Source organism: Myotis nattereri (assembly GCF_964212035.1).
Source record: "Myotis nattereri genome assembly, chromosome: 16".
Lineage (NCBI taxonomy): Eukaryota > Metazoa > Chordata > Mammalia > Chiroptera > Vespertilionidae > Myotis > Myotis nattereri.
The window spans coordinates 39703623-39723728 of NC_138091.1; the positions used below are offsets into that span (position 1 = coordinate 39703623).

At 37.5% G+C, this 20106-nt stretch overlaps 1 protein-coding gene across 1 annotated transcript in view; it reads left to right on the forward strand.

Moving 5' to 3' along the window:
- The window catches only part of CEP112 (centrosomal protein 112), a 296754-nt gene that overhangs the window by 37933 nt on the left and 238715 nt on the right, over positions 1-20106 (forward strand). The window contains exons 7-9 of the mRNA XM_081109907.1: positions 4681-4728; positions 4992-5069; positions 18835-18921. Of these exons, the coding sequence (XP_080966033.1) occupies positions 4681-4728; positions 4992-5069; positions 18835-18921 (213 nt within the window). The remainder of the gene's footprint in view (positions 1-4680; positions 4729-4991; positions 5070-18834; positions 18922-20106) is intronic.

The window sequence follows — 20106 nt, forward strand, 5'->3', positions numbered from 1 at the left end:
CTCTAGTGAGATGAGCCGTCCAGTGGAGGGGCTGCCCAAGGTGCCAACCCACAGAATTGGGAGCTAAATCCAGTGGTTGCAGTTTGAAGCCACAAAGGTTTGAGTGATCTGTTATGCGGCAAAAAGCCATTTGATACAGTAGATACTGCCAAATCGTTTTCTAGAATGCTTGTGCCACTTTGATCCTCATCAGCAGTGTGTGTCAGTTCCTATTCAGTACTTGGTGTCATCAGTTAATTATTATTATTTTTAAAAATATATATTTTTATTCATTTCAGAAAGGAAGGGAGAGGGAGAGAGAGAGATAGAAACATCAATGATGAGAGAGAATCATTGATCGGTTGCCTCCTGCATGCCCCACACTATGGATTGAGCCAGCAACCTAGGGAATGTGCCCTGACTGGTAATCAAACCATGACCTCCTGGTTCATAGATTGATGGTCAACCACTGAGCCATGCCAGTTGTGTGCCAGTTAATTATTTTTAATTAAAAATATGTAGCTACTAGAGGCCCAGTGCATGAAACCCATGCACAGGTACAGTCCCTTGGCCTGGCCGGCGATCAGGGCCGATCGGGGCCTTCCGGCTGCCAGCCGGGGCCTCCCTTTCCCAGCTGCTGGCTCCCGGCCAGGGCCTTCCTTTGTTCCATGCCACCCCCTTTTGGTCAGCGCACGTCATAGTGAGTGATAAAACTCCCAGTCGAACTCCCGCAGGGAGACTTTGCATATTAGCCTTTTCTATATATAGATTATAGGCCTGGTGCATGAAAATTCATGCACTGGATGGGGAGTCCCTCAGCCCGGCCTGCTCACAGTCCAGAAGCCCTCAGGGGCGAGAGGCGACCCGGCCATCAGGGGAAGGTGATGCCCCCATCACACCTCTGCTGCTGCCACTGCTGGCAGCACAAGCCTCAGCCGGCCCTGGTTACTTGAGCCTCAGGTGGCCCAGGGTGGCTGGGCAGCCGACATCCGAGGCTTGCCTGTGCCTCGGACGTCAGTTGGGCAGCCGACATCTGAGGCTTGCCTGTGCCTTGGGCTGGCCCTGGGTGGCTGGGGGGCTGAGGGTGGATCCGGCCACAACATGTGCCTGCTGCCCCCTTGGCTGCCACCCCCAGCAGGGCTGAAAGGACTGGGGGACTCTGGCGGGGCTGAGAGACTGGGTGCCACTATCTTGTGCCTATGGGCGCCACCATCTTTGTGATGGTGTGGTGGTCAATTTGCATATTCCTTCTTTATTAGATAGGATTCTCAAGAGTGGTTACTGACATTGCATTTTGTGTTTTTTAACACGCATTTTCTGATGACTTACAAAGTTAGATGCTTTTTAATATGTTTATTGACAGTTTGGATAGTCTCTCAGACTGAAGTGTCTATTTTAGGCTTTGCCAATTTTCCTGTTGAGTTGTCAGCCTTTTTCTTATCAATATGTATGAACTTTGTATCTATCCTGGATTAGAGTCCTTTTGGAATATAGTGTTATAAATATTTTCTTTCACTTTGTTGCTTTTCTTCATTCTCTTTCTGGTGTCTTTGATAATAGAAACTTAAAATTTTAATGCAGTTCATTTTCTCATCTTATCATTTTATATTTAGTGCTCTTTGGGTTCTATAAGATCTTTGACTATCTTAAGGTCCTGGAGATATTCTCCTATGTTTTCTTCTAGTAGCACTGTTATTTTATTTTTTCTATTTAGATCTACATACCATCTGGAGATAGTATTGTATATTGTAAGATATAGAGTTAAGATTTGTTTTTGTCACTTGAACAGTTCCATTTATTGAGAAGACTATTCTTTTCCAGTTGCACTGTAGTATTATTTGTCTCATAAATCAGGTGACAGGACATGTCTGTTTCTGTTCTGTTCTTTGGCTTATTTAGCTTTTCCTTGTGTCAATGGACTGTGTCTTGATATTTGTATTTTATTTGTGCTCATTAAATGTTTGTTGAAATGTGAGTAAACCAATGAATGAGCCTCAATTTGTAGTATTATTTCTGTGAAAAATGTTCTCCAAATTCCAGAATATTGACTTAAAAAACATTATTTTGGAGCGTAATTGATTTAACATTGAGGAATGAGCTTATTTTATGCAAGAGTTTTGGCAGCTTTTCTGACTGATGCTGTGACTTAAAAACATTTGTTTTAGGGGGTGTTGTATCTATTCTGTTAATGTCCTTTCCTCTAAGACAGCCAAAATACCATATAAAATGTCTTTCTATTTTTCTGGAACCATACACATCTCTATTTGATTAACATTAGTTTGTAAAGGGGTATTTGGTGAGTTTGACCAAATCGCGAATAATTTGAAGGATCAAATTGACAGAACCCTTTGTAACCAAACAAATGAATCTGCTAAAGAACTAAACAAAATAAAACGTCAAAGCCAGCTTTGATTAGAGAGCATTCAGATGTCTGTTCTTATGTTTAGTTTAACTTATTCTATATTTTATTATTGTGATTCTGTTTGCTTCTTAACCAAGAAATGTTCGGTCATGTGGTTTACTCATGCTATTGGAACTTAATTATTTTTAGCTTTGCTTTCTGTATAATATTTTGTTAGACTTTAGTATTTCACGTAAGTCCTTTTTATCTCCCATTTTGGACACTCTTTATTGTGGTGTTCTTTCTTGAGGTATTATGAGAGAACAAGAAGTTTTCTAAAAGAGCATGAAGAAGTAAATGTTAAGACTGTTTACAGATTGCTTCAAGTCCCTGTTGCTGTGGATTACAAAGTGGGAACATTTAACTTCAAAGCACATCTGGCTGCTGTTATAAAAGTAGAGTGCTCTTTTTCCCAAATAGACTCAAGAACATGCATTGCTATGAATAATTCTCATTACATATTAAAAGTGGTCATGAGACAAACTCAGTGTATTGTGAATGAATAACAACAACAGATTTGTCCTTGTTCACAGTATTTGTTGTTGCTTTTAAATAGTAGAATAAATTTTCTCTTTTTATTTTTTTCTGTTTTCTTGGTCCATTGGAAAAATGAAATTTATGATAACAGAGTGAGTCCTTAACTTCCGTGTTTAATGGCTTTTAAAGATGAAGAACATGAATTAGGAGTTACTGCGTAGTTGAAAGGCCACATTGTAGTCAGCTAAACCAGTATTTTGTATCCTGCTTGTAAATGTAGAGTGGAGTAAAAATAAGTCACAAATGGTTTTCTTGGCTTTTGGTTTTAAATTTTAAGCTTAATTAGAGCTTGAACATCTTTGAGAATTCCCTGCTTTCTTCTTCCTTTATTTTTCCCCTTAAATTTAATTCTCCTTCATGAATTAGAGGTTATGTATTTTCAGATTTACGCGTGTCTTTGAAGAACTTACTTTCTATGCGGGTTTTCTCTATTCTGAAAATAGAGAATAGTTAGTTATTTTTCATATGTACACCTTCAAACAATAAATACTTATCGAGTGCACTTTGCTGCCTGCTGAACCTTTGCTGCCTCTATTTTTAAAACAGCCAACTATATATAGTACAGTGTTATTTGCTAAAGAATATGCCTCTTTCTCTGGTATGATATTTCAGTGGATTTTATTGTCTTTACTTAATGAATGTTCCCCAAAGTAAATATACTCATTCATACACCCACTGGAAGTGCTCCACATCTGGAACACTCTAATTGTCAAATTTTTAATGTATGCCAATCTGGTGGTGGTAAAATACCATCACATTGTGGTATTACTTTACATTTTTTAAAATAAACAGATTGAGCATATTTTCATGTTTGTTAGTCATTCAAATTTCTTCATCAGTGAAACGTGTCTCGAGTTTTTCCCATTTTTTTCCTAATGGGTTGTTCTTTTTAAAATTTTAAATACCTTCTTTATACATTTTAGAGACAAAGCATTCATGCAAACATCTTCTCCTAATTTATGGCTTCTCTTTTCATTTTATTTATGAGATATTTTTTGGAGATAAGTTCTTATTTAAAATGGTCAAATTTATTAAATTTTTTTGCTTATGCTTTTTTTGGTTTCTTTTTAAAGAAATCTTCTCTATTACAAAGCCCCATAAAGTCATCTTCTAGATCGTCTTCTGAAAGTTCTGCTTTTAATTATAAGTATTTAATCCATTGGAAATTTATTATATATGGTGTGAGGAAGGGATCTGATCTTATTTTCTTCCACTTGTTGAACACATCCTAATTTTCTCAATAATTTGCAATGCTATATCTTTCATGAATAATATGCTCATATGTATTTGAGTTTCTGGTACTTCCTAGTTCCATTGACTTATCTTCATTGTTGTAGTTTTCTTATGTCACACCACCTTGATCTTTTTCTTCAGGTTTGTCTTCCTTCTTGTCCCTTTATTTATTTATGCACATTTTATAATAAGCTTCTTAAGTTTTCAAAAAACCCTACTTAGATATTGGTTTGGGTAAACTTGGTCACTTCATCAAGTTAATGAGAATTGGCATTTTGACAATATTGAGACTATTCAAAAATATAGGCCGCAAGAGGATCATGAAAGTACAATTGTGTCTGCAGAGGTTTTGTTTTATATTTCATTTGTTAGTGGGCCACTAAAAATGGATTATTCAATAGCCATTCTAAAAAACAAGCTAAGTAATTAAGACATATAGAAAACAATTTCATAAAGCAGCTTAATTCTATATTTTATCAAATAATAATTAAAGCTCAAAAATTGATAAGTCCTTATTTTTAAAATTTCAGATAGAAAATCCTCGGTACCTGAGACAGAAGCCTATCCCGGTTTCTCTGGTAGGTGAGAATTCCCTTGAACTTTTCCTATGGACAGATATTTTTAAATAAAATAATCAAGTCATTTACAGAAAATAGTCTAGGTCCACATTATAAAGCATAATTGTCTTATGAATCCTATCACTTGGAAGTGGATAAATGATTTTTTTTCTCCAGTATTGGCATCATTTTGGCATGAACTTTAGGCAATTTAGAAGTTTAGTTGGGTGTTTAGGATAAACCATGCCTGAAAAAGTATTGAATAACTTGTACTCATTCAACAGATGACTCCAAAATTCAGCCTGAGAAAATCCAGCAGTTTCCATGAGGATCATTTACTCTCTCGAATGCATGAGAAAGAGGTAGGACTGACATAATTTATATGCCTAATTATTGACACTATTTTTATATTTTGTATAATATGAGGTTTCAGGTTTAGTTAGAATAATGATGCATGGTAGGAAAAGGTTGTCTTTGGTACACAGATGAAGTAATGATGTAGGGTAGGCAGGGTTTGTCTTTCTATTTTTTAAAAAAAAATTTTTTTTTATTGATTTCAGAGAGGAAGGGAGAGGGAGAGAGAGATAGAAACATCAATGATGAGAGAGAATCATTGACCAACTGGCTGCCTTCTGCATGCCCTCCACTGGGGACTGAGCCTGCAACCTGGGCATGTGCCATGACTGGGAATCTAACTGTGACGATTCCCAGTTATAGGTTCATAGTTGGACACTCAACCACTGAGCCACTCCAGCTAGGCATGGATACTTTTAAGAATTTCTCAAATTTAATTTCAATTTGGTTATTTTCAACTTATAAAGTTTTCTTACCACTCTATTTATAAACTATCACAAAAAGCATTGACTTTTTTCTTAGATATTTAAAACAATATCATGAACATAAAAGCTTATTTTTTTTGTTGGTGGTGGAGGAAGAGGGCTCTTTTAAAAAAAAGTCTACTTGGTATAATTACTGCTGATCTCAGTAATATTCTTTTCTTATTGAATTTATATGGGGTGACATTGGCTAATCAAATTATATAGGTTTCAACTCAGTAATATTCTGTCTGTTGTTTTGTAGCTCCAATTTAAGGCATGCAGCATGCTTTTTTCTGTAATGCAATCCTAGTGTTCAAAAAAATATGCTGAAATAAAAAGAAATTATATTTTAAAAATCTTTTTTGAGGGTAATACTTCTTATATTCAGATGCACCTCCTTTTGAGCTCTTGATATGAATTTCTTCCTTTTCAATAACTGTCAATTATTTTTGCAAGTCATTCCAAGTCATTTCCAACCATTTTTCCTTTTATTTTGTATTATTTTTTACTGTTGAGGCTGTTTATCATAGAATAAATAAAATAATTGAAAGGAAGTGGTGGCTTTTTGAAATATTTTTGGTCTTTCATGTAATAATATCTCTATGATGACATTTTGGGTCAGGGGTAAGCATACCAATGCTACCCACATATGTGTTGAAAGAAAAAATATTTACAGTTACCATGTGTTGCATCAGAGATTCTTTTTAAATGTGTGTGGTTTTATTTTTTCCACACCCTTATGTTTTTGTTTTTCTTTTTGGCATACTATAAAAATATTTTAACATCATTGAGAAGTTTGCATGTAAACATCAACTTACTCTATATCTTAAAATACAGTCTGTGTACATTTTGGCTAAAATAACCCTTGTGCAATTACATAGTCATTTCTGACTTATTTGAAAAAATGTTTTCTTCATCCTAAAATATTTGAAAGTATATGTTGAGTGTCTTCAATGTGTGAACTATCTTAGTTTCTACTTTCTTTTAAAGTAGTATTTATGAGTTTAAAATAGCTTATGTGGATTTTTATTGAAGAAATTTTGGAAATTATAGACATATGTAAAGAAGGGAATAAAATCACGTATAAAATTAACACCTGGAAATAAAAACAGTGGTAAAATGTTATTGTATTATCTTTTAGATTTTCATTGTGTCCTTAAAATATTTTTTCTTAAAAATTTGAGAGATATATATATATGTGTGTGTGTGTGTGTGTGTGTGTGTGTGTGTATATATATATGCATATATATAGTTTTATATATTTCAAGTATTTCTCATTCTATTAAATATTGTTCCCAAGCATCTTTTTTTAATGTCTATATTATATTTCATACTAGAGGCCTGGTGCATGAATTTCGTGCACTGGTGGGGTCCCTCAGCCTGGCCTGCGCCCTCTTGCAATCCAGGACCCTTCAGGGAATGTCGGATAGCTGGTTTTGGCCCGATCCCCTCAGGGAATGTTGGATAGCCGGTTTTGGCCTGATCCCTGCAGGTCAGATCCAGACAGGAGGGAGCCTGATCCCCTCAGGCCCGATCCAGACAGGAGGGAGCCTGATCCCTGCAGGCTTGTTCCAAACAGGAGGGAGCCCGATCCTGTGCGTTGAGCATCCCCTGGTGATCAGTGTGTGTCATAGCGACCAGTCGACTGGTCATTTGGTTGCTTAGGCTTTTATATATATAGATTATGGATATACGCCTACTTATGTGAACTTATTCCTATTGTTAGGTATTGAGATTGTTTATAATTTTCAATAACATAAATACCTCTGGGAAGAATATCTTTATATCTCTGTCTTTATATGCATCTCCAAATATTTCTTTGGAGTAATGAATAATACCTTACAGAATTTATCTGGATCATGAAGCAGTTAGTAAAGGATTTAATTCTGTTGAAATTTTAGAGTCCTAAAATAGTTAACCTTTAGAAATCAAACTTTATAAAATACAACATCCACTTAAAGTTTATAATTGTGTGGAAAATACATAGATGTTAAATGGGTAATATTTGCAGTATTATTTTATTAGGGTTAAAGAATTATAGTAGTTTTGTTTTGGTGGCTAAAAATACACCTACAAAATATTTTAAGATGTTCTTTACATTTTCAGTTTATTTGCGGCATTGTGAGAAAACATATGCTCAGTGATAGCCATCCTTTATTTTAACTCTAGTCTACACTCACAAACATACTTTGACTTGTTTGCCTTTGTAATTGGTGACACATTTCCTGTGATAGCCACATCACAGGATGTGTGACACTGAGCGTCATCAAGCAGTGGGTTGGTTTTTTTTTAGTATCCTTAAAAAGATTTCTGACATAGATTAAGATGTTTGGAAAACTGTTGTCACTGAAAGTGCAAGAAGAGACAACACAATGAGGGAGATAAATTTTCAGAGCAACCATCAGTTTTTAGAGAGCAGATGGTAGAAATTGCTCTTTTGTGAAATAAAATAGAACATTTCCTTTGAACCGCACCACCCATATTGAATGTTCCTACCTATTGCCTTAGAAGGGATGTTGCTTCTTTCTTGCGTGTAATGCCAAGTAGGCATTTTTCCCCTTTATTTTAAATCATAATTTAAATAAATCCAAGATAATTAAATCCATAGTCATTGACATAATAAATGAAAGAACTGATATTTTAAAACAGTTGTGAATGTAGCATTCAGATATACAAAATCTCACAACATATAATAAATAATTATACCAAGGAATACCATTGTAAACAGGCAAGGATTAGACCATGGCCAATATCCCAAAAGTTTGCTGTCTGGCCCTCCCCATCATAACTCTCTTCAATCTTCCCTAGAAGTGACTACAATTCTGATTTTTCTGATGATAATTTCCCTCCTTTGTTTTTAAAGTTGATTTTACCACCAATTCCTGCATCCTTAAAAATGAAAATATTTTTATTGTAGTAGATTTTGAACTTCATATAACTAGAACTAAATTTTATATATTCTTTTGTGTCCTGCTTCCCTTTATAAGTGCATATTTATATAATTTATTTAAGGAAGAACTAATTCCAATATTACAGATACTTTTTGAGATCATAGAGAAGGGAATGCTTCTTGACTCATTTTATGGGGGAGACCCTGACAGCAAAACCAAAAGGACATTATAAGAAATAAGTCCCAGTAAAAAAAATTTAATAACCAAGTTTATTAATACATTGAGAAAAGACATTTAATAAATGATGCTGGTATAACTTTTCATTTACCTGGAGAAAGTAAAACTGGATCTTCATCCTCTAAAAACAAAAACAAACATGAATTTTGGATGTACTAAAAACTTACCTACAGCCGAAACCGGTTTGGCTCAGTGGATAGAGCGTCGGCCTGCGGACTGAAAGGTCCCAGGTTCGATTCCGGTCAAGGGCATGTACCTGGGTTGCGGGCATATCCCCAGTAGGAGATGTGCAGGAGGCAGCTGATCGATGTTTCTCTCTCATCGATGTTTCTAACTCTCTATCTCTCTCCCTTCCTCTCTGTAAAAAAATCAATAAAATATATTAAAAAAAAAACAAAAACAAACAAACAAAAAAACTTACCTACAAATTCCCAATCAAAAAGTTTCAAAACAACACAAAAATCTTGCCAAAAAAAATCTAGGAATTGGAAGACCTTTCTAACCCTCAACCTTTCCAAATCCAGAAACTATAAAGAAAATTATAGAAATATTTAACCAACTGAAATAAAAGGTTTTGTATGGTAAAGTATGTTATAAACAAGATCAATAGGAAAGTCATAGATTTTGGGGAAATATTAGGGACAGACTCTATGAATGTGTACAGCATACCAGGAGGTCTTACTGATTGATAGACAAAACATGGATCAAATTGTGAAAGGCCATTTCACAGAAAAACATATTCATGTGGCCCCAAAACATCTGAAAGGAGCTAAGACAGGGTAGTGTTCAGGGAAATGCAAATTAGAGTAGTAATGGATATCTATTCTTCTGGTAGAAATGTGAATCTACCTTTAATAGAGGGCAAAGTCTATGAAGGTATATCTACCACTGACTCATCTGCATGTCTTCTGAGAATCCATCCTGTAGAAATCAAAGCCTAGTTGTAGGATGCATGTAGACAATATTTTTGTGTGGCTTTATTTGTAGTGAAAAAGCACTGGAAATAAAGTGAATATTCATTAAGGGGAATGGTTGAATAAATTTTATTTTCTCCTCATTAAGAAATAATTGACAGCAATGAAAAAGAGTGAATAAAACTATAGCAGGTATTTTTTGAGAGAGTTCCATGAGGTAGTGCGTGTTCAGAGAGAGAGCAAGATGCAGAAAATATTTTTTGCATGCAAAACATTCATAATATAAAAACTATGTATTGCTAAGGGTGTAGTGATTTGAAGAAGAGCATTTATTTAGCTCTCACATAACAATCCAGAGTGTGTAGGGAGTGCTGTGCTCAGTGATGTCACTGTGGACCCGGACTAGTGGGGAAGTTCCACCATCCTCAGCATACAGCGTCAGTCTCTGGTCTGAGGTGTAGGTTGCTCTCCAATACCTTGTCTTTAAGTGCCACCCTTCAGGAAGGAAGAGCACAGAGAGAAAGCCACTTTGTTTTTTAAAATGTCCAGAATCATTTCTACCCTATCATTCTCCTTGACCATACCTAGTCACACGGTCATGATACAGCCATCTGCCCTGCTCATATTTGTTGGTGGCATTCCTGCTCACGTTTGTGTATGATTCTGGGAGCATGGCAGAAGACATGAAAATATGCTAGGTTGGCCCTGGCCAGTTTGGCTAAGTAGATAGAGCGTCAGTCTGCAGGCTGAGGGATCTCAGGTTTGATTCCAGTCAGGGGCACATATCTCAGTTGCAGGCTCGGGCACATGCAGGAGGCAGCCAATTGATATGTCTCTCTCACATCGATGTTTCTCTCTCTCTGTCTCTCCCCCTTCCTTCCACTCTATCTAAAAATAAATGGGAAAAAATATCCTTGGGTGAGGATTTACAACAACAAAAAACCACCACACATGCACACGCACACAAAGAAAATATGCTAGGTTGTTGTTATGGAATACACCATGCAGGTGTTGATGGGAGAAGTGAGAAGAGGGGAGAGATTTAAATAAAAAAGTGAATGAACACTGGCAAGTGCAGAGAAGTTAACAAAATAAAAACTCTATTTTTGTATATGATATTTGACAAAATTTAAAAATTAGAAAAAAATAACAAACCAGCATGCACCATGTATATTAACTATCACTCTTACCCTTAATGTGACAAGTTTTAGGAGAGAAGCAAATACTGCTTACATCTGTAAGCCCCAGGGATACGATAACAAGAGAGATAGATGCCTTTTCTGTGTGTGCTGTGTTTATAAATCAGCAAGGTGAATAACAATCGGCAGTACGAAATACTACAGATGAACATTTTGAGAATAGGATATTCTGAAGATAGAATCTTAATTACTAACATATAATAATTTCCTCTGACTAGTAGCTAACAGAATTCCCCAAAAAGATGATTGTAACAGTTAGGTATCCAAGTGAGTAAAGTGAGGATGATTTTACGAAGCGTTTCTTCAGCAGTTTGCTGGGGTGGTTGTTGGGATATATGAAGAAAGTATGACTAAGCGAAGACATCATTTGGTTGTGTTGCTGATAATGCTTTGGAAACTGCTGGGCAGTACAGATGGCTGACATCAGTAATGATTTCGACCTTTCTATTGCTACGTGGTTACAGTAAATAAAGGAAAACAAAAAAAATTTTAGTAAAATTACAATGGCTACATTTTATACCTTATCAGAAAACTTACAGTTAGTAGTTATTTTCTAATCCTGCTTTTTTGGGTACATTTTGTCCCTTTTGACAAGATTGAGGTAGTTGGTCAATATTCAATCTTTGTAATAACACGAAAGGAAGTTCCTTGGTATTTAAAATGTGCAGATGATGTCCATCTAAATAACTTTAGTACATTTTCCCTTACAAAGTTATTAATGGTGATTACGCCATTATATTTTGTTTTCTGCTAAATTCAGTATCAAATGTTAAATACAATTTGCACATGCAAAACTGTTAATAGTAAAAAGTAGTATTTTGAATAAGAAATCCATTTTTCTGTAGGAGTGAATGTCGAATACCCGAGTGAATAGATTGTTGTGTTCCTTAAAAACCCCAAAACCCTGTATTTAAAGTTTGTGCATATTCGGTTGAGTCAGTGACATTGGTCATAGTCCTAAAATTTAACTAGTTATCCTGTTAGTTGGATATTTTTAAACCCAAGGAAATGCTTTTATAATAAGTAAGTGAGCACATTCACCAGCTTGATTCATTCAGTAGGAATGTCCATCCTCAGAGCTACTCTTTGAAGTGCAAACTTCAGAGATGAGGAGGCCCAGGGGACTTGGTAAATAACATTTCTTAAAGTCTTTCTAAGCAGAAATTTCAGAAATTCTAATTCTCTCAGAAATAGCTTGTGGGAATGCCCTCTAGAAAGTGAAGCTATCCAGTTTCAGTCCTTTGCTTTAGCAGTAGGCTAGTCATCGCAAGGCTTGTCATACACGCCTTTTATTCCTGTGGTGTTATCTCAGTTCTAGGAAAGAAGGAAAGAAAGCACAGTGCAAATCTACTATAGGGTGATATTTTAAATATATTTTTATTGATTTCAGATAGGAAGGGAGGGGGAGAGAGAGAAACATCAATGAGAATCGTTTATCGGCTGCACCCCCCCACACTGGGGATTGAGCCCACAGACCAGGCATGTCCTCTGACTGGGAATCGAACCGTGATCTCCTGGTTCAACCACTGAACCATACCAGCTGACCTGTAAGGCAATATTGACTAAGAAGTGTTATGAGGTGTATTGAGGAAGGAAGAGTTGCTTTTGTCTGGGAGTGTGAGGGAGATTTCATGGAAGAAGTGACATTTGAGCCAGGGGTTGAGTCCCGTGGGAGATGTTAGCAGGCAGAAGAGACACGGAAGCGGAAACCCAAGTGCACGTTTTGCTGAAGCCCATAGACCACTTGGCTGGTGTGTAGGGAGGGGAAAGGAATAGTGTGTGGCCAAGTCAGAGATGATGTTGCTGCCAACCCCGGGCCCAGGGAGCTACTGAAACTTGACCAGGAGACAGTATCGCAGCTGTGCTGTAGAAAAGTAGCTGGACAGTAGTGTCTCAAATGGATTAGGGGGGAGAGGATTGGAGTGAGGAATCGCTACTGAGGAGGGTTTTAATAGCTGGGGTGAGGGCGAACGAAAAACTACTGGAGTGGTGACAGTGGGGCTGAGATGAGGCACTGAGCTGGGATGGAATGGGGGACTCGTTGGATGCTGAGGGTAAGGGAAAGTGAGGAGTCACAGGTAAGGGTCTTCATGGTACATAGTAGATGGTTGTTGAATTCGATGTAGGAGAGGCTCATACTACTGGAGCTGTGTGGGAGGCGGCTGGAACCGAAGATGTGAGGCCTACAAATGGAGACTTATGATTCATTTCCACGGGACATTAGGGTCAACTCCAGATGAAAGCGCCAGAGGCTAATGTTTACACAGTGTGAAGATGGTACTAAACCTGGGAGATGCCGCCTTAGGGGCTGGGAGAAGGACAGGACAATGCAGAGGAGGTAAGAAACCTCCCCCAGGGTGAGTGGAGGACCAGACAAGCCAAGTCACAGAGCCAAGGGAAGCAAGGAGATGGTCGGAGGGCAAACTTCTACAGACAGGAGGATGACGTGTGCTTGATTTGGTGATCAAAGGACCTTTGGCTGAAAAATGAAAATGATGTCATGTGACCTTTGAGATTGCAGTTTAATAAAGGACAAAGGAAGTGAAGGGACAGGAAGAAATGGAAGTAGAAAGTATGGAATACTTGCTGAAATGCTTTTTATTAAAAATAAGAAGGGAGCCTGGCCAGCATGGCTCAGTGGTTGAGCATCGACCTATGAACCAGGAGGTCTTGGTTTGATTCCTGGTCAGGGCACATGCCTGAATTGCGGGCTCGATCCCCAGTAAGGGGTGTGCAGGAAGCAGCCAATCAATGATTCTCTCTCATCATTGATATTTCTATCTTTCTTCCCCTCTCCCTTCCTCTCAGAAATCAATAAAAATTATACAGTGGGGCCTTGACTTACGAGTTTAATTCGTTCTGTGACGGAGTTCGTAACTCAGATTACTCGTATGTCAAATCTTAAAGTGAACGAGTGAGACACGTGATGCTGGGCTGATGTTGTGGCGTTCACTGTGGCGTTCGCTGCGCCAACTAGCGGTGGGGTATCTGAAGCTGGCTCGTAACCTGAATTTTAGCTCGCAACTCAAAGCAAAAAATCGGCCTAGAGATGGCTCGTATCTCGAAAAACTCGCTAGTCGGGACACTCGTAAGTCAAGGCCCCACTGTATTTTAAAAAAATAAGAAGGGAAAAAAATGATACTTTATGTTGAAAGCTGAAATATTTAAACAGCAAATTCTGACCATAACTCTTAATTGGGAAAATGAAAAATCTATCAAATAAATATTACTGATGTAAAATGTGGCTTTAAACAATGCAAAATCCTAATGGGTTGAAAAAAGATAGGAGCCCTTAATTAATTTAAAAAAATCAAAAGAGGTCTTTAGGGAATAAAAGTGGAACCCAAGTATGTGTGGTTTAGAATAATGTAATGATGCTGGGACCACCTGCCTGTCCCTTCTCCCCTCCCGGTGGTGCCAGGTTTTCTATCCCAGACAAGCATTGCTTATTAAAACCCTGAGGTGACTTATTAGAGAGCATCTTCCTTTCTTAGTTTGAGTTCCAGTTACATACTGAGCTGGTTGAATAGGTGAGCTGTCGTATTACAAAGCTGCTCAGCAGTATTTAGCTTTCATTTATTAGCTGGACCCAGACTCCTGAGTATGGATCCAGGCTCTCTACCTTCCTGGCCATGTGACCTTGAGCAGGTGCCTCTTTGTACTTCAGTTTTCTTATCTGTAAAATGGAGAGAGTAAAAGGACCCACTTCTGTAGGTTGTGAGGATTATTGCATGAAATAATGGATGTGAATTGCTGGAAACAGAGCTTTGTATGTGGTACATAATCAGTCCGGTATTTGTTGTTTTCCTCTGTGTTGTTTTTTTCTTCGTTGCTGCTGCTGCTGCTACTGATCCTGCTACTGCTTCACCAATAACTGCTGCTGTGCTGTTACTACTACTACCACCACTAGTACTTGCTATACTACTACTGACTCCTGCTGACTCCTGCTTACTACTTGTTGCTATTAATACCATCACTGCTCCTCTCCTAACGTTCCTAGTAGTATTATTGCTACTGCTGCTGCACTGCCACCATGACTTTCTTGTGTGGCTTTCTTAGAGGCTGGTTCATGATATAGTTTGTCCTTGTTGGAATAGCATCTCTAGTTGCTTCAGAATGTTTGCCTTTAAGTGGCTAGTACCATTTTCCCTATCTTTCCATCTATACCTCTGTCTCACTCTGTGTTAAGGTTCTATTGCTGCGTGGGTCATGCAATTTCCTCTTACCATTCCAAACTTACTTGTTTTTTACCCATATTCCTGCTAACTAATTTCATAGGTAATTTAATTTGTGGTGCTAATGGCTTCATATGTAAACTAATTTTTACATTGACCCCAGAGATGTTATCATTTTAAAGTTCAAGAGTATAAATATGTAATTTATTGCTTATGATGTTTTCAGCCATTTCATGTGACTGTCTGTATTAAATGTACTCTTTCTATCCCCAAATAGTATAGGTTTTGTACTTATCTGTTCTCTTCCATAGAAAAGTTATCTTAAATAGGTTGTGGTGAATGTATATTGATTTATAAGCATTCTGTATTCATTATTGGTCATCATCTGGATGCCCAGATCTTCACAGGTTGTTAGGGAGGCATCTCCACTCTGGCTAGCTGGGCCTTTGGTGTCTCCCAGCGCTGTTTCTTCTGTGGCATCTGTTGTAGCAGCTTTGCTTTGTTATTCACCCAACTAGAGGCCCTATGCATGAAATTTGTGTAAGAGTAGGCCTTCCTTCTCCTGGCTGCTGGCACTGGCTTTCCTCTGGCATCCAGGACCCGGGCTGGCTTCCCTCCAGTCACTGACAGGCACCTGGGACCTGGGCAGGCGCCTGGGGCCCAGGCTTCCCTTGAAGCCCCAGCTTTGTCCAGAAGGACATCTGGTCTAATTATCGTATCATGCTTGTATTATTATAGACTAGAGGCCCGATGCACGAAATTTGTGCAAGGGGCTCGGCTCTCAGCCTTGGCGGCATGCCTTGGCCCTTGCAGCCCTGACTTTGTCTGGAAGGTCGTTCGGCTGTTTGATCTAATTAGCATATTACGTTTTTATTATCGTAGATGATGCGCCCGGTACCCTACCGAATGCACACACATTCCAACCTATGTTAAGGACTGGCAGGCATCCTGCTGGGCAGTTCCCACTTCCCTAGTCCCTTTATATAAGATTCCAGCTTCTTCAACTGCCTTGAACTCTGACCTTGCCTTCTTGTTCAGGAGGGCAGCGGGCCTCTGTTGCACTCAGTGGTTCCCATGCAGAGAGGCAGATGATATTGGGTTCAGCTTGTGAGGATGACAGTGTTGCACCCGCCTGTTTTCTAACACCTGGGAGTGGTCACCTCAGTTATTTTAGCCCTTTTCATGTTTGTTAACAGGGAAGTGAGTTTACTATTAGTTACTCCATTATAGCCTGCAGTGGATCTCTATGTTTCTTAAGCTGAAATTGATAGTGTCTGTTCAGAGCCCAGTTAAAGAAAACTTAAATGTTGTCTGGGGTCAGTTACTTGGAGCTTAAACAAATTAGAAGTGTTATAGTTAGCCTTTTAATTTCAGCCTTTTGTGTTAAACTAAATTAAGCAAGGCTGTTTATGGTCTTTTACATAATCAGACAGGGTGGGGCAAAAGTAGGTTTAGAGTTTTTCATATGGAAAATAATACAATAATTAATAAACAATATACAAGAAGAACCTCTTTTTTGCATATTCACAAGTATAAGCCTACTTTTGCCCCCACCCTTATATGTATGTGTATATAGACACACATGTGTCCATATATATTTATATCTATTTCTTATATCTTGTGTTATCTTAAATGCTGTACTATGACTGTTTCAATATTCTAGTCCTGATGATTTATCATGAATCATACTTTAGAAACAAGGCAGAAACATAGAGCTACTCTGTAGTGACAAGGGTTTGGGTTTGTTCCTCAAAGTAGCTAACTTGCTATCTTCCTTCATCTTCTTTCTCTGAATGATTATAATGATTACTTAAGTACTAGAGGCCCGATGCATGAAATTTGTGCAAGGGTTTTGGCCCTTGCATCCCCAGAAGGTCGTTCGGCTGTCCAGTCTAATTAGCATTTTATGCTTTTATTATTATAGATGTGCCAAGTGTTTATTCCTAATCTGGTAACCCAAGATTGAGGTGGGAGGTGGTGGGTGGGTTATAGCAGCAGTTACATGGTGTTTAGAGCTGACCCTCTGAGTCTGAGGTTACATTTTTAAGGTATTATGGAAAGATATGGTAATAAATTCTCCTATATCTTCCCAGTTTTGTTTGATTCCTTTTTAGTAGTCCCCAGAAATCTTCTATTAAGAATCTTTACATGGACTTAGGCCACCCAGACCCCTTTCTGCTGAAATGTGGAAGAAGCATCCTGTGATTTAGAATGTTTTCCTTTTGCAGCATAAATGGATGACTGTTTCCCACTCTACCACTCATAACATTTAAAAACCATGAATTGTTTATATTAATTTTTATTTGTAAAACTTTAAAATTTCACTTCAGTATATTGATGTGATCATGCATGTTTACTGTAAGTTCAAATTCATTGTATATTTGAAACAGTAATTTAAAAATATAAAGTGTATTTTAAAAATTTTTCAACAACATAGACTGATGAAAAGGGACAGATCCAAAGACTGAGAAACAGCGATCAGGCGATCAATCCCCAGAAGGAAAGTAGGGGAGGGAGGAGGTAAGGGGAAGAGATCAACCGAAGGACTTGTATACATGTATATAAGCCAAACCAATGGACATGGACAACAGGGGGATGGGAGCATGAGTGTGCGGGGGGTGGGGGGGAAGTTGGGGGTTAATGGGGGGATGAGGACACATTTGTAATACCTTAACTAATAAAAAAAAAAGAAAATATTTTGCTAGCATATTCCTAATATTTTAAAAGAAAACTTTTGTGAAGGTTTTGCGCCAAACATCGTACTCAGTATAGTTACTTAAATGTTTCACATTTCATAAGGGTAGCTATCCTTAATTAGCAGAAGAGAAAATAAAATTTCAACAGAGTGACTTGCCCAATATGACAGCAATTAATACATAACTAGATGCCCAGTGCATGGAATTTGTGCACTGATGGGGAGTGTGGCCTGCAGGGATCAGCCCGATGTGGGAGCGCCGCTCATCCCAGTCAGCTGAATGGCGGCTCTGACTGTGGGAGCGCACTGACCATCAGGGGGCAGCTCCTGCATTGAGCGTCTTCCCCCTGTTGGTCAGTGCACATCATAGCGACTGGTCGACTGGTCGTTCTGATCGTTTCGCCATTTGGTTGCTGGGCTTTTATTACATAGGATGGGATTAGAACTAGAGTTATAAATGAGGTCTGTCAGACTTTAATGTGCATATTGTTTTAAAAAGTAGGAATCAGGTGGTCCAATATTTTTATAGTTTAGAAAACCAATTTTATGATGTTGTTAAAACCAGTTACTATTCTTTCAATTCAAAGATACACATATTATTATCAACAAGTATTGGTTACAGTTTCGCTGGCTTTGCTGCAAACATTGTGCATTAGGTATTGGTTTGAGCAGTTTGGGAGTTAATGAGTGCTTGAAAGGAGATGAAGTGACTGTCTGTAGGGCATCGGGGTCTATGACTTCAGGAGAGAGAAGTGCATTTATCAGTAATATGCCATATTTATGGACGTTCAGTCTCAAACTATCACATTGGTGAAAAGTATTTTTAAAGGAGCACATAAATATAAGAAAAGCAAAAAGTAAAACAGTTAATAGAGGCTTCCTCAAATAGGAAATAATAAACGTGAAAATACTAGCAAAATAACACTTTAAAATGACTTTTTTGGAGACCGGATAATTGATAAATCCGTATTTAGTAGTGTCAGCTTACCCATCAGGTACAATTTATTTGAAAGATTTTTAATTAACTTGGAAGTAATACCAACATTGATATATATATATGATTTCTAGACCTTTAGCTATAGGGTAAAAGTGGAAAAATATTATTCTCTTTCATATCCAGAGTTATTTTAATTTAATTGTGTATTTTTGCCAAAGGGAAAAGCAAATTATTAACACCTTTAAAATATTTTCCTTGAAGTTGGACATGAAAACCAAAATGATAGAAGCTAAATGTCATGAAGAGAAGCTTAAACTTCAACAGAAACATGATGCTGATGTTCAGAAGGTAGGGTATATACCATTTATTCTTTTATTAATATTGAATATTTGAAATAGTCTAGGTCTTGTGATCCTTATCTGTCCACCCACCCACCTGTCCCCCCACCCAACCACTAGTTTTAAATGGCAGGTAAAATATACAGTCCTTGACCTTATATCATATTTGGAAAGTATAGTCATCAGTTTGTTGCTTGAATGGCATTTCCTACGTGTCTGGAATTGGGGAGGAACAATATTCAGAGTGTTTTATCTATTTGCCTATATTCTTTTCCTTTTTGCTTCTTTACGGATGTTAGGATCAGACTAGCTCCTTTTCTTATTTACCAACCATTCTTACCGCTGGGACTAAAACAATGCAAGGTAAAGTGAAATGCTGGTAATAAAAGCACTAAGAAAAAGTTGATTAGACATTGGTGAATAAACTTTTTGTGTATTTTTTTTTTTTTAGCTGATTATACACCTACCTCAATTTTTTCCCCCAGTTGGTTAGCACACATTTTTTTTTTTTTAATCCCAGCTTGCTAATGTTCCTACAATTTTATTATTTCTCTGTGTGTGGGGGGTTTTTTTTGTGGTTTTTTTTGGTGTAGATGTATTTAGAAGTATATAACAATCATTAAATTTTGTTAAATTTTAAAACTTCTGACACAGTATCAATTCATGATGTAAAATATTCATGCAATTTTGACATATTTTGGGATGATTTTTCTGATTCACAATAGCAGAGCTAGATATAAAGGAAGCTTATTACTTCTCATCTTCCCATCCATCAGGGGGTTCTTATGGTGCATGGAATTGATAAGACACCAGTGGGACGATTCAGGGCTGTGCTCATCTGGAGGTGCCTATTCCAGTGCGGTGGGGAGGGGGATTGCACTGTCCCCATGTGTCACGTTGTGATGGCTTCTCCCTGCTACTTTATGACAGTTTAATCTCTGAGTTATATTTTAGAGAATCACCTAGTTTATTATTTATAGTCTCCTTAAAGATTGATACATGAAATTTCAAAGCAGATAGCATATCTCTTTCAGTAATCATTAATTCTAGCATATTTACTACTTTCTCAATGCACTGAAATATAATTTTTACATCTTTTGTAGGATTAGCTGAGATAGACTTGCAAAAAATATTGTGCTCATTTAAAAAATTATGTGTTCTGTATGTCAAACAACATAGCATACTAAAACATTTA